This window comes from Festucalex cinctus, chromosome 1 (genome assembly GCF_051991245.1).
Source record: "Festucalex cinctus isolate MCC-2025b chromosome 1, RoL_Fcin_1.0, whole genome shotgun sequence".
NCBI lineage: Eukaryota > Metazoa > Chordata > Actinopteri > Syngnathiformes > Syngnathidae > Festucalex > Festucalex cinctus.
Genome location: NC_135411.1, coordinates 41339925 through 41353038, shown reverse-complemented (window position 1 = coordinate 41353038; position 13114 = coordinate 41339925). Strand labels below are relative to the sequence as shown.

The 13114-nt window shown below is 39.7% G+C and overlaps 1 protein-coding gene across 1 annotated transcript; it reads left to right on the top strand.

The window, feature by feature from the left end:
• Nucleotides 1-9227: 9227 nt before the first annotated feature.
• Nucleotides 9228-12674, top strand: hoxb4a (homeobox B4a). Its single transcript, XM_077535702.1, has 2 exons — nucleotides 9228-9814; nucleotides 10980-12674. The coding sequence occupies exons 1-2, from the start codon at nucleotides 9391-9393 to the stop codon at nucleotides 11252-11254; spliced, it is 699 nt and encodes a 232-aa protein (XP_077391828.1). The 5' UTR covers nucleotides 9228-9390; the 3' UTR covers nucleotides 11255-12674.
• The last annotated feature ends 440 nt before the right edge of the window (nucleotides 12675-13114 follow it).

Here is a 13114-nt window from a genome sequence, read left to right as displayed (position 1 = left end):
TTTGGTTGGTCATCTTAAGTGGCGTTATATACGTGCGCGCATAATGTATCATTTACACTATAGCCTATATGAGAATTTAAACCATAAACACATTTTTTATATCTAAAATCACGGAAGAAGTGACTGCAATGATTTTAATTTCTGAAAGAACGAACAAAACTATTTAAAAAAAACAACTTTATTAATTTTACACAATTGTCAGCAAAGATTGTATTTTAAAATGTATTTTCATTCAGTATAGTTAATTTAACTTTGTTAATTATTGGTGAATTGGTGACCTCTCTGATTTCTGTGAGCTATATAGCATTTGGACTCTCAGCTATATCGCTATTAGTGTAATGTAATGTAATTATCATTTGTGTCCTGATTTGAATTGAAATTAAAAAAAAATCCCATTAGAGCAGACAAACTCAGTTTCCGTTTCCTATTCAAATTCATAAAGATAAAAGGCTTGCATAATAAACATGTGCTAACAGTGTCTTAAGTCCTCCAACAAGTTTGTCTCAAGTCAAATTGAGTTGTTGCAATATGCTTACCATTGGGCTAATTTCAGCTTGTCGTGGGCTTTAAATAAATATTCTCTACGGGCCAGACAAGATAGGTAAACTTGACATGTAGGAAGTGTGCTTGAAAATACACATTAGGCAATTTTTTTTATGTATATTTCTGAATAATTTTGAATCAATCTCATCCTTTTATTTTATTGTGCCCTTATTAAAATGTCAAGTTATGAGCCCCACTGTGCTCCTGTTAAAAAAAAAAAAGAAAAAAAAAAGGGGGGGGGGGGGCTGCCAGGAAATTTCGCTTCAGTCAACAGGAAGTCACAATCTCCCCTTTTCCTTATATTCCTTTACTTCCTCTTTTCAAAAGGAACCCCCCACAAAAGGTATCCCCGACCTCCACGGACGGAAATACACGGAAAAAAATGACTCACGCACATGCGCGCCCGTCCACGCTACCCACACGCACACACACGCACAGGCCCGTGAACCCGTGACACAAATAGCTATTTTTGAAGCAAGAAAGATCATGACATGCATGAGAAGGCGTTGGAGCAGCTCATGCATGTATATAGGCTCTTTTGTCTCTTTCGCGCGCGTGTGCGTGCGTGGATGTGTGTGGGGGTGTGCGTGCGTGTGTGCACAGGCAGCTCCACCCTGCAGAGCTGCTTTTCCACCATTATGTGTATTATGTGCTTAAGCTGTGTTGCTCCTTTGAGCCTGTCCACACTGCTAACTTGGCCTTCACAGGTGATGACGAGTTGGGTGAGTAACAAATATGACTCGGCCCCTTGTCTCTTTGCATTGCAGAGGTGTGTGTGTTTGTCTGGGAATTGGACACTCCAGAAGCGATCAAGGAGTGTATTGTTGCATTGACTTACGCACGGATACAGGCGTGACTCTGGAATGAACACAGCCATAATGTTGGTCGTGTTGCAGTCGTTTTGACCCTTTTTTGAAAATTTTGCATCTTTGACGTTTATGTTGCTCATGGGCATCCAAGTCACAAAATACTCCATTGTTAGTTAGAGGCAAACATTTATTCCTACTGGTTCTTTTTCACATCCAACACAATCACACACACCTCGCTCTAAATATTCCACTTCAGTATCCTAGGATTGCTTGTGAACTGCGTCTTCCGCATCCTGATGACGGCTCATGAATAATGTACCAAGCAGGAGTCATTGAGAGGTCATCAGACAGGCTCAGCCACACTGCACATGCGCGGGCTGGGAGGAAAGGCTCATCAACCCCCTCCCATGTGTGTTTGTACATGTCACTTACATGGAGGAAAGAAAATACCCTAACAACTCACTGCTTTTGTTTGTGCATCAATGTTCCCAATTTCCAGGTCACAGGGAAAGGAAGTTTACCGCAGGCAAACAAATTGCGCACCAGGCCAGTTGGATAAATACATACACATCACACATAATTGTAAAACAAAGGAGGGCTCACAACTGGACGACAATAGTGATTGGGTAGTCATTGTTGCTGGTGGCGGTGTATAAAAAAAAAAGCTATAGGATTTCTGATGTGTTGTTTAATACAATTTGTATAGCCTACTTGTATTCTGCAAATGCAGTGTTTCTTTATTGGTCATTTGGCAGCTACTTCACGTGAGGAAAAAAAAAAATCACGATGGGCTCCAACATGAAAGAAAAAAAAAAATCACAGAAAATATAAACACAGAAATAATGATGACCTTTTCTCAAAAGTGTGCTCATTTCAGTCTGAGTCTCTTTAATGGAAGAGCATTTCATCATGGGTACAGATAGATGAACATAATGCAGTCGTCATTGCCATTTTCAGGCAAATGACATGAAATTGTGGCACACCTGAAGAAGTTTCACGGTCCACTATTGTTTCCGTGACACTCAAATCCATCCAATCCTCTATCGGCCTGCAAGGGTATTTGGTGGGATTGTCACATTGGAAAGCTGTGCTGAGGAATATCCAAAGAATGCAGCTCTCCCCCACTGCCACCAGAGACCGCTTGAGACCAGGAGGACAAGAGGAGCCATGCAGTCCACAGGGAGCTTCACCTCCCATATAGCTTCACGTTAAAATCCACACATCAGTCTTGTCAAGAATTGAATATCGCTGCAGTTCTAATGACGTGCAGGGAGTGTAAAGAGAGGTGTGTTTTAATTATGTCTTGGAGTGTGAAGTGCGGATGTGGAACATAAGTGTGTTTCATTCGAACTCTTGTTCAAATTGACTTCAATTTGGTGGTGGTCTCATTCCAATGTCAAACCTTGCAATGCCGCAAGTCATTCTTTTCACCCGGCTTCCCGCCTATATCGAAAGAACTATAACACCCAGCCTTATTATCAGAGCAGAATTCCTGCGTGTCAACTACAGCCCGGAGCAGAAGGTTCAAGGAGTTGAAGGGTCAAAAGTTTACCCCCGTGCGTGGGTTCCGCCCTTGCATCGCACTCTTCTCCAAGCCAATTGCTGTAAGTCAAACACAAAAATGGGAGGGCGGCGCATAGGAATGGATGAGATGGCAGAAACGCTGACAGGAGGCAAACGAGAGGTGAATGCATGACCTTCCTTTTCCAGGGACAACGTATTGAGTGAGTGAGTGAGTGAGTGAGTGAGTGAGTGAGTGAGTGGTGAATGGAAAGTAAAACTGCGGGGTCGGATAGAGAGATCAAGGGTAGCTATTGGGTGACATGGAGATGGTTTGGTGTGAGCTGCAAATTTTACTCACACCTGGTAACATCTATAACTTAGGAACAAGCCAGGCACATGAAGTACATGCATATACTTCCCTCTAAACGGAAGTATTGCGTTCTTCTTCTTCTTCGTTTGAGGTAGATGCTGTCACGGACTTCCAACTTCCGGGTTTCTCACCTCAGAGTCGTTTCCGGCCACTGCTGGCCGTGTTCCAACTATCGCACCCCCACCCCTACGCCCAGCAGTCAGCGCGCTCCCGCTGTTGGGCGGGACTACGCAGGGCGTCTCAGATCTCTGAAATGCATCAGATAACTGAGACAGACACACTAACATTCGCACCGTCGACGGGAACGCGCAACCGAAATACACAAAGGCAGAAGGGCATGAACTGGGACGCGGCTCACACTTCTCAACAGGAAGCGGAAACAAAGCTGATATGTGGAAACCCGGAAGTCCCGCCTCCTCCGTGGCATATACCCAATTATTATTATTATTATTATTATTATTATTATTATTATTATTAACGTATTGAGGTATTCATGAAAACATGCATACTTTATTGTTTTGTATTTATTATTAAGATACAATAATAGTTTATTTCGTTTCACACTCTATTCAGTCACATGGCAGCTGCATCCTCCAACTATCCAATTTTTGTGTTCCAATCTGTTTTATTTTGATTCAAGAGCATGCAAATAGACACGATGCAAGCGGGAAAATGTCAGGAATAATTTTGTTAAATGCGGTAAGACAACGATGTCCACATCTGCATGGCTATTAAAATCGATTTGAATAAAAGTAAAAACAAAACAAAACACAACAACAACAACAATAATAATAATAATAATAATAATAATAATATGAAGAAGAAAAAAAGAAGAATATAAAATTCAACGCCTCCGGAGATTTTTGATTTGTCCTTGAAATATATTTTTAAGTCAGCACATGGTTTTTTTTTCTCGTAAATATTTTCTCATATCGTAAAGCCAACCGTGTGTCTTTAATTGTTTCACGACAAAAGGAAATGAGAAACGACATTCGAAGAGAAGAAAAATCTGTTTTAGAGAGCGATATAAAGACCAGCAAACCCCCACCGCAGCCATCGGCCATTTTTCTTCAAATTAATGACTCTCAACTCAATTTGCTATGACAGAGTGAGCGAAAATCACAATGCAGAAAGAAAGAGTATAGAGAGAGATGGGATAAGTGGCAAAAAAGAAAGGGTGCGGACGAGGAGGTGGCTGGAGAGAGGTGGGGGAAATAAAGGGGATTTTGCTCGGGGTGAACGGGAGGTCAGTAGTCACCATGACGTTGAAAACAGGGGACGTGCCTCGCCCTTATAACAAAGCATGTGCCTTACCGGCAGATTAATTGGAAAACTTGTGTCCACACGCGCGTGCACGCGCGCACACTCACACACACACGCACGATGTGAGTCAATGCTTTGGAGAGCACACATTCGGCAGCCCTGAGCCCCAGCTTGCATTAATAGCAGGCAAATACCGCAAGGAACCTTCCAGACGTGTGTCCGGTCTTAAATAGCGACCGCGTCACGTTGTGCACTGCGGGAGAATCACTGGTGGTGTCACGATGCACCTGCATCTCATCAACAGGACGACTTAAAGGTTTTTTTGTGTTTTTTTTTTTTATTTTTTACCTACAGTCTGCTGTGCCGGTAGTGAAGAATCTTTTCTTGTGCGTTTGTGGGGCTGAGTGTGTGGAAAATTACAGCGAATTCCCATCTCTCCTTCCAGTTTGTTGACACCTTGTGGAGACGTCGACGGACCGTTTCAATGGATGGGAGAGAGCTGAGAATACCGGAGTTGGCTTTGTCAACAAAAGGAAAAGGCGCCCCCCCCCTCCGAAAAAAAGAAAAAAAATGGAGCAAGAGGATGGAAATTGGCTAAACGTGGAGCCGGATTGGAGAGCTACGCAACAGTGAGTATCGAGTCTTGTTGGAGGGAGGGCGGGGATTTCCCCTCTTGTGGTTAGCGTACGTGTGTGCCTGCATGCACTGATCAGGTGGTGCAGGTGGAGAGAGGGTAAATCACGTGCTGCAGATCCTGCTGCCGTGCACAGCTGTGGCGTCTTGCAAATAATTACAACCTAGCCTTCGCCTGTGAATTTAATTTCACCCATGCGCAATCACATTGTGTTACATCCAGGGCTATAAAATTCTTTGTTTCACACTCATTTTCATCCCAAACAAGAATGCTTTGCATGTTTGTTTGTTTATTTATTTATTTATTTATTTATTTATTTATTTATTTATTTATTTATTTATTTATTTATTTATTTATTTATTTATTTATTTATTTATTTATTTATTTTGCTGCTATTTGCAGCTATGTGCTTTAATATATTTCCCTGGCCTGAGAATTTCTCATTTTTCTTTTCTGCACCGTTCACTCTGCATTACAAAAAGAACTGGGAAATGGATGGCTATATATATATATGTGTATATATACATATATATATATATATATGTATATATATATATATGTATATATATGTATATATATATATATATATATATATATATATATGTATATATATATATATATATATATATATATATATATATATATATGTGTAAGTATGTATGTATGTGTGTGCGTGTGTAGAGGGAGAGAGAGATCATATTAAAACTCTTTGACTGCCAGGCGTTATAAAAACAAAACAAAAAAATCCACACTGCCAGCCGCTTTTGAGCATTTTAACTCATCTTTCAAGGCAAAAAGAATATTGTTTGCCTTTACTACATATACAATGTGGCTACAAAATGAAAGATCGCATTCCATTCATTGGAATTTTACTAATCATCATGTCTTTGGCAGTCAAAGAGTTAAGAGTAAACACAACACAACTAGGACGGATTTATTTATTTTTTCGTTTTTTCCCCTTGTATTCATGTCATGTTTGCAGAGGCATGTTTGGATAGTATACAGGACTGTCTCAGAAAATTAGAATATTGTGATAAAGTCCATGATTTTCTGTAATGCAATTACATAAGCAAAAATGCCATACATTCTGGATTCGTTACAAATAACTGAAATATTGCAAGCCTTTTATTATTTTAATATTGCTGATTATGGCTTACAGCTTAAAAAAAACTCAAATATCCTATATCAAAAATATTAGAATATTTCCTCAGACCAAGTAAAAACAAAATGCAGTCGTCAGCAATATTAAAACAATAAAAGGCTTGCAATATTTCAGTTGATTTGTAATGATTCCAGAATGTATGGCATTTTTGCTTATTTAATTGCATTACAGAAAATAATGGACTTAATCACAATATTCTAATTTTCTGAGACAGTGTTGGGTTTCAGGAACTCTGGTAAGAAAATGACCTCTATGTGAACTTCGCTGTGCAGCCTAAACAAAGGCTGCTGCTGACAAACTTGACATAGGCAGGGGAAGTGTCATAGCACCTTGATCGATACCTGCGTTGATGGCACAGTGGGAGGTCAAGGTGAATGCGCCCACACCTGGGAAGGAATAGAATAGAATAGAATAGAATAGAATAGAATAGAATAGTTAAATGGCAGATTTGGTGCAGGGGGAGAGGGGGTGTATTTTCAGTTCCGTGATGCATGGTAACTGTTGGAGAAAGGGGGAGCTGCAATATCGCCTGACCAATAATATCAGTGTCAGAAAATCAATGTGGGAACAGAAGATCATCAGCATTACACTCCTCGGAAATTTTGATGGACTACAAAAAAATAAAACAATTCTACATGATAAGCACCAAAACGTATAGCTAAAGGCTGTGTCGGCCTACTGCGATAGAAAGAAGGAAGAAAGCGAAAAGAACCAAAAAAATTAATTCAAAAAAGAGAAAGAAAGACAAAAGAAATGAGAAAAAAAAAAAAAAAAAAAAAGAGTCCCCACTTTAAGTTGTTTATTGAAAAGTAACTGAGCTTTTTTTTTTCATTACTATTTTGAAAGTACAATAATTCATTGTCTCTTCCATTTTTCAACATGTTTAAATACTTTTTTTTTTAAATTATCTTCTTTGTTTTTTATCTTCTAGGGTTTAAATTCTTACTAATTAATTCGTGTGAATTTGCATGCAAACTATCGATTCTATATTCAGTAATAATAATAATAATAATAATGATGAATACAACAATGTTTCGATTGTATTTATATTAATGATAATAATAATAGAACATAATATAAAGCATGTACAATGTTTCGATTGTATTCTTTATTAATAATAATAATAATAATAATGATGATGATGATAATGATGATGAATACAACAATGTTTCAATTGTATTAATTATTATTATTATTATTAATAATAATAATAATAATGATGATGATAATAATGAATACAATGTTTCGATTGTATTCATTATTATTATTATCATTAATAATAATATTAATAATAATAAGAACAATAATAATAATAATAGAACATAAACATGTACAATGTTTCTTTGTTGTGATTAATAATTACATTATACTTTTTTTCTTGCTAATTCCTACAGTATATTTGCTTTGCATTATTACGTATTATTGTTTATTGTGTTAGCCTGGTAAAATGCCAGTATAGGCGAATTATAAATGCATAAAAACCTCATCCTGCAACCCCCCGGAACGGATGATTTAGTTTGTGTTTGAAGACACTGAGGCAGTGCATGGTGAAAAGGAAGCCAGCAATTTATCAGAGTCTCGTGGACAATCTGGTGAAGGTTCAGGACGGCACAAAAAGTGTACACACGCGTAAGAGCCTATAGTTGAGTGTACTAACTATCATTTGATGCTGCCGAAAGCTGAGAGAGTCTGTCTTCTATATCTACCCTGTAGATCCGGATTTGTGTCAAATCTTCATAGCTATCACAAATTCGCTTCTAGGGGAGTATATAGTAGATTTATACACGACGGCACCGATGGACACTGTGAGAATAGCTCTTATTTTTATCTCAGGTTTGAGATAATTTGCCTGCTCCAAATGAGGCCTTTAGGCCCTAAATTAGGCGGCAAGTGATTTTGTCAATTATATTTGTCCAGCGTTTCTGAAAAAATCTTCCAATTATGAGTCAATTTCTGTTCCTGTTTCTTTTCCAAATTTTTCGATTACTGTATACCCCACTTTGGCATTTACAGGCCTTAATTAATGATTTGTCTAGTTGAAAAATAATGCAGCCGACTGTACTGCTCATCTGGGAGGATGTTGTGTGTGTGGGGTGGGGGGGGGGGGGGGGGGGGGTCTTGAAACAAAGGAGTTGCATGTCTCCATCATGTGAAATAAAATAGCATTTGGAGACACATTAAAATGTTGTGCTGCAATTATTGATATAATGTTCTTTTAGGCCTATAGTTTTATTGCTATACATGCATATAAAATGTGATTCCTAATTGTGGCATTAGTAATATTCATGGCTATATAGTGAGGGCTAAATATATAGGGAGTGGAAAGCTGAAACTCTGCAGACATTGAAATGTGGTGATTAACCGTGTCAGGAATATTAATATGGTCGTGTGTGTGTGTGTGGGCGGGGGGGCGCCAGTTTGTAACAGGTAAAGAGCAGCAAAATTAAACTCTTGCACTATTTTAGTATTGCTGTTAAATATGGAAATAACGCCGGCTCGTTGCTAATGAAAGGCTCCTATTGCGATTTTAGTGTAACCTTTATTGGTTGATGAATTTTCCCAAATATGATATAGACTTGTCTCTGACAGACATACAGCTTTTGGGTGGCCGCATATGCCATTGTCCATCTCCCACATTATCAATGACAATTAATAGGGGAAACAATGATAGACTGTTCACAGGCAATAAATGATCGATGTTACGCACATTTAGTTTAATGTCCGAGAATTGGTGGAAACTCGTGATTGTGTGTCCTGTTATTGCTCCGCTTCTCTGCCAATATACTTTGGAGGCATGTCATGTTGAGGTGGGAGGGCAGCATGCGTGAGGTGGGGTCGGAGAGGCAGAGGAGAAAGTATGAAGACTTGTTTGTGACGGCATAAAAACGAGAGCAGGCCGTGTGTACACTTAATCTCATTTCCTTGTCCATGGCTCGTCATGCTCCTGTCCCATTGGCTCGCACTTGTCACGTGGCCGCTTAACTTTGTTCACTTGACAGAGAGGGTTCAGCGGAACAGGAATGACCGACGAGTAAAGGGATGAGATATAAATTTGAGTTAGTTGATATATTAGCTTCAATTCCACAAAAAGAGTGCCGTTAATGTCATGAGCTCCTATTTGATCAACTCCAACTATGTGGAGCCTAAATTCCCGCCCTGCGAGGAGTACTCACACAGCGACTACCTACCCCGCAACTCTCCGGACTATTACGGCTCCCAAAGACACGAGCCCGTCGCCTTTCATCCGGACTCTGCTCTCTACCATCACCAGCATCACCAGCATGAGCGAGCGGAGCCACAATACGCGCATTGTCATCGCGCAGGGCAGCCCGCCTCGGTGGTGATGCCCCCCCGCGGCCTCGCCATTCCCCAGATTGGAGTTGAACTGGACCGGGACTCGGTGACACCCAGCCCGCCTCCGCCTCTGTCGCGTGAGGAGCCGCCTCGCGGCCAAAACACGTCTTCCCCGGCAAACACTAAAAAGGACCCCGTGGTGTATCCGTGGATGAAGAAAGTCCATGTAAACATTGGTAAGTGTTGCTGTACATACAAACTTCCTTCTCGCTCTCTTGATCTCTAGTCCAAGTCCACGCCGTCGTCTTGCTATGTCCACGGTCACAATCTACGGCTTCCTCTCGGTTCGACTTCGACTATAGTGGTCCTTGGAGATTTACGATCGTCTGTTTTCACGGCCAACATAATTACACCCGCCATAAATTTTTATTACACCTCTACGCTGAGGTGCCTTTTTGAAGTCCGATCTCAGGCTGGAGTCCTTGCTTTATGACAACCCAGACTGAACTCATAAGTTAGCTTTTATGCTGTGGTAATTTGATTTTAAGTGGTAGGTTTGTATAAACTGTGCGCTCCACACTGTCGAACCTTCCTTCCCCACTCCATGATCCAGGGAATGGCAAGTTTTATGGCCACTGAAATATTCCTGTTTATGGAGCACGCCGTAAAACACTAATGCAAAGGCAAATACCGCCATCTATTATATCTTTTCAGTGTTGTCGTTGCACTGGCTGTCTGTACACGCGGTTTGTTCTTTCGACGATGTAAAGACAATTTTAGCCAATGTCTGGAAACACAATGCAGCTATGGGATTTAATTAAACATTTTTCATGTATATTCAGTCATGATCGCACCCACGCCTTTATGCCAAGACAGACAATCAAAACCCCTAGCTCGCAGTTCAACATGTCGTCCAATTTAAACGAGGGGAGGACAGTCTGCAGTACGTCGTGGCATGTGTTTGTCCCATCATCAAAATCAAAACCAAAACCAGACGTTCTGATTCCATCGTGCGTGCATAGCCAAACGGCGCGGCTCTTGCACAAAATGTATAGGCTACATTTAGCCTTCAGTTTAGTCTCAAAAACGTCTTCTGGCACTGTGACGGGGAGGCGTTAAAAAAAAGCACGTGACCACATAGGCTATATGACAGAAGCAGTTTTTTTTATCAATAGAAATTAATTCGTGTCCATTACACGAGTATTAATATTTAGAATCGCAATATTTTAATTGGCACCAATCAAACATTTTTATATGTTGACCCTGAATGTGCACCATTATGTCACACCCCCCCCCCCCCCCCCCCCACACACACACAACTCTGTCTGCACTGTATGATGATGATGATGATTTTTTTTATGATTGCTGTATAGTAACACGATGTTCCTTTCTTCTCTACAGTGAGTTCCGACTACACAGGAGGCGAACCGAAGCGCTGTCGGACAGCTTACACCCGCCAGCAGGTTCTAGAGCTGGAGAAAGAGTTCCACTACAGCCGTTACCTGACGCGCAGGCGCAGGGTGGAGATTGCGCACACACTGTGTCTGTCAGAGCGCCAGATCAAAATCTGGTTCCAGAACAGACGAATGAAATGGAAGAAGGACCATAAATTGCCCAACACCAAGGTTCGCTCTGGGAATAACGCAAACGCCCAAGCTTTAACTGGCTCCACCTGACCACATGTAAATCGAGCCGCATCTGCTCTTTGCTGCATTTCTGCCATCCAAACCAACGAAGCTGTAGATAAAAAAAAAAAAAAAACTGTGGACCGGAATAACCTTCACTGACTTGAAAGCCTTTTAGCCGCCTCTTTTAGCTTGCACATCGTCAGTGATGTTTCACGTTACGGCGCTGTGACACAAAAGGGAGCACCTTACACTAAAACACTCGACAATTATGAGCTTGACTGAAAGACAATGCACCTTAAATTCCCAATGCATCATATTTTTATGTTGTGTGTTATATGCACCCTTGAATTATAGCCTATCAAAACTAGCTATTACACTGGGAAAATACGTCACATTTGAAATAATGACTTCATTCAGTGGCTCTAAAGTTAAATCAGTGAATGGATGGGAATGTGATTCAACGCAATTCTGCCGTTTTCAAGCCATGCACGATGCACCATGCAATTTAACAAAGCTATCTTTCGATCAAGATATAGATAGTAACACACTGTAAACATACAGTAAAACATGGTTATGTCCATCCTTGCCAAGCCGCCCCAAAATGAAATACTTGTTTGTTGTTTTTGTTTTTTATAAGAAAATTAAGCGATCATTATGTATATAATATTTATTGACCAAATATAGACTTTTGATTGTTTCATTTCCAATGCTCATCATTGTTCGCAAAATAATGCTTTACGTTTTGTTACGACAATGACAGGAGCGCTCTTTGCTATATCTAACACAGACATGATCCGAAGTGCAGGAAGAGACTGTCATGCAGTTTAGCAGATACCCAGAAGACACTTATCACTTAAAAAAAAAAAAAAAAAGCTTCATTTTCGGTTGCACATGATTATTAACATGTAAACCGAAATAACTAAAATAAATATATTAGTTAAAGACATTTTCATCATGTGCAACCGATGCATAAGGCATATATGTGTGAAATTAAGTCAATCCAAAGGATTGTTTTATTACAAAATATGTCCAAAGTATACGCACTACAAATACAGCACTATATACAAAATGACCTCAGCTGCACATTGACAACGTTTTCTTGCATCGTTCAATGAAGTGACAACATTTTCAAGCATTCTAAGTTATTTTGAGTATTATATGCCGAGTTGTACTTGTTACAAATATTACTTGCAATGAAATGCTCTGTTGAGATCCTTTTGTCATTTTCAAAATATAATATCATAATGTCATATTGCTCTTTTCAGAGACATCACAAAAACTAAGGAAGCTTTTATTGCAGGTCAAAACGATTTGTTACAAATATGCGCAATCCCTTTTTATGCCATTTATCACAAGTGTTACTTCTATTGTGCTATTTTATTTACTTTCCAAAGATCTGTTTTATCGTTAATAATAATAATAATAATAATAGGAGACATGCAGACCTTGTTGAATAAAAGTGACAGTGTTGCACGTGTTACCTCACGATTTGTATGTTGTATCTTTTGTCTTACCTTGCAACGATTTGTAAATACAAAATAAATACATGCATGAAAATGCGTTATATAGCCTCTATTTTCTTCTCTGAAGTTCCAATTTTATTTTCTGATATTTTCTCCTGATTATTTCACTGGTTTTAAAAATGGAATAAACTTCGGCTAATTCGCCTTGACAGCTGTCATCGGCAAGTGATGTTGAAAGATGTGCATAAAATACTATATGTACGCAATGCATTGCCTATTATGATTTCCCCATCAAAAACAAAAGGCGAATTGTCTTGAGAAATCAGGGGCTCACGATGATTAATATTGCCGTGCCGCTCGTGATCTTGGTACATTACGTCCTGTAATCTCGTTTTAAATCACAAAGCGTCCCTCTGTTTCACTCCCTTTCCCCCTTTAAATTAAC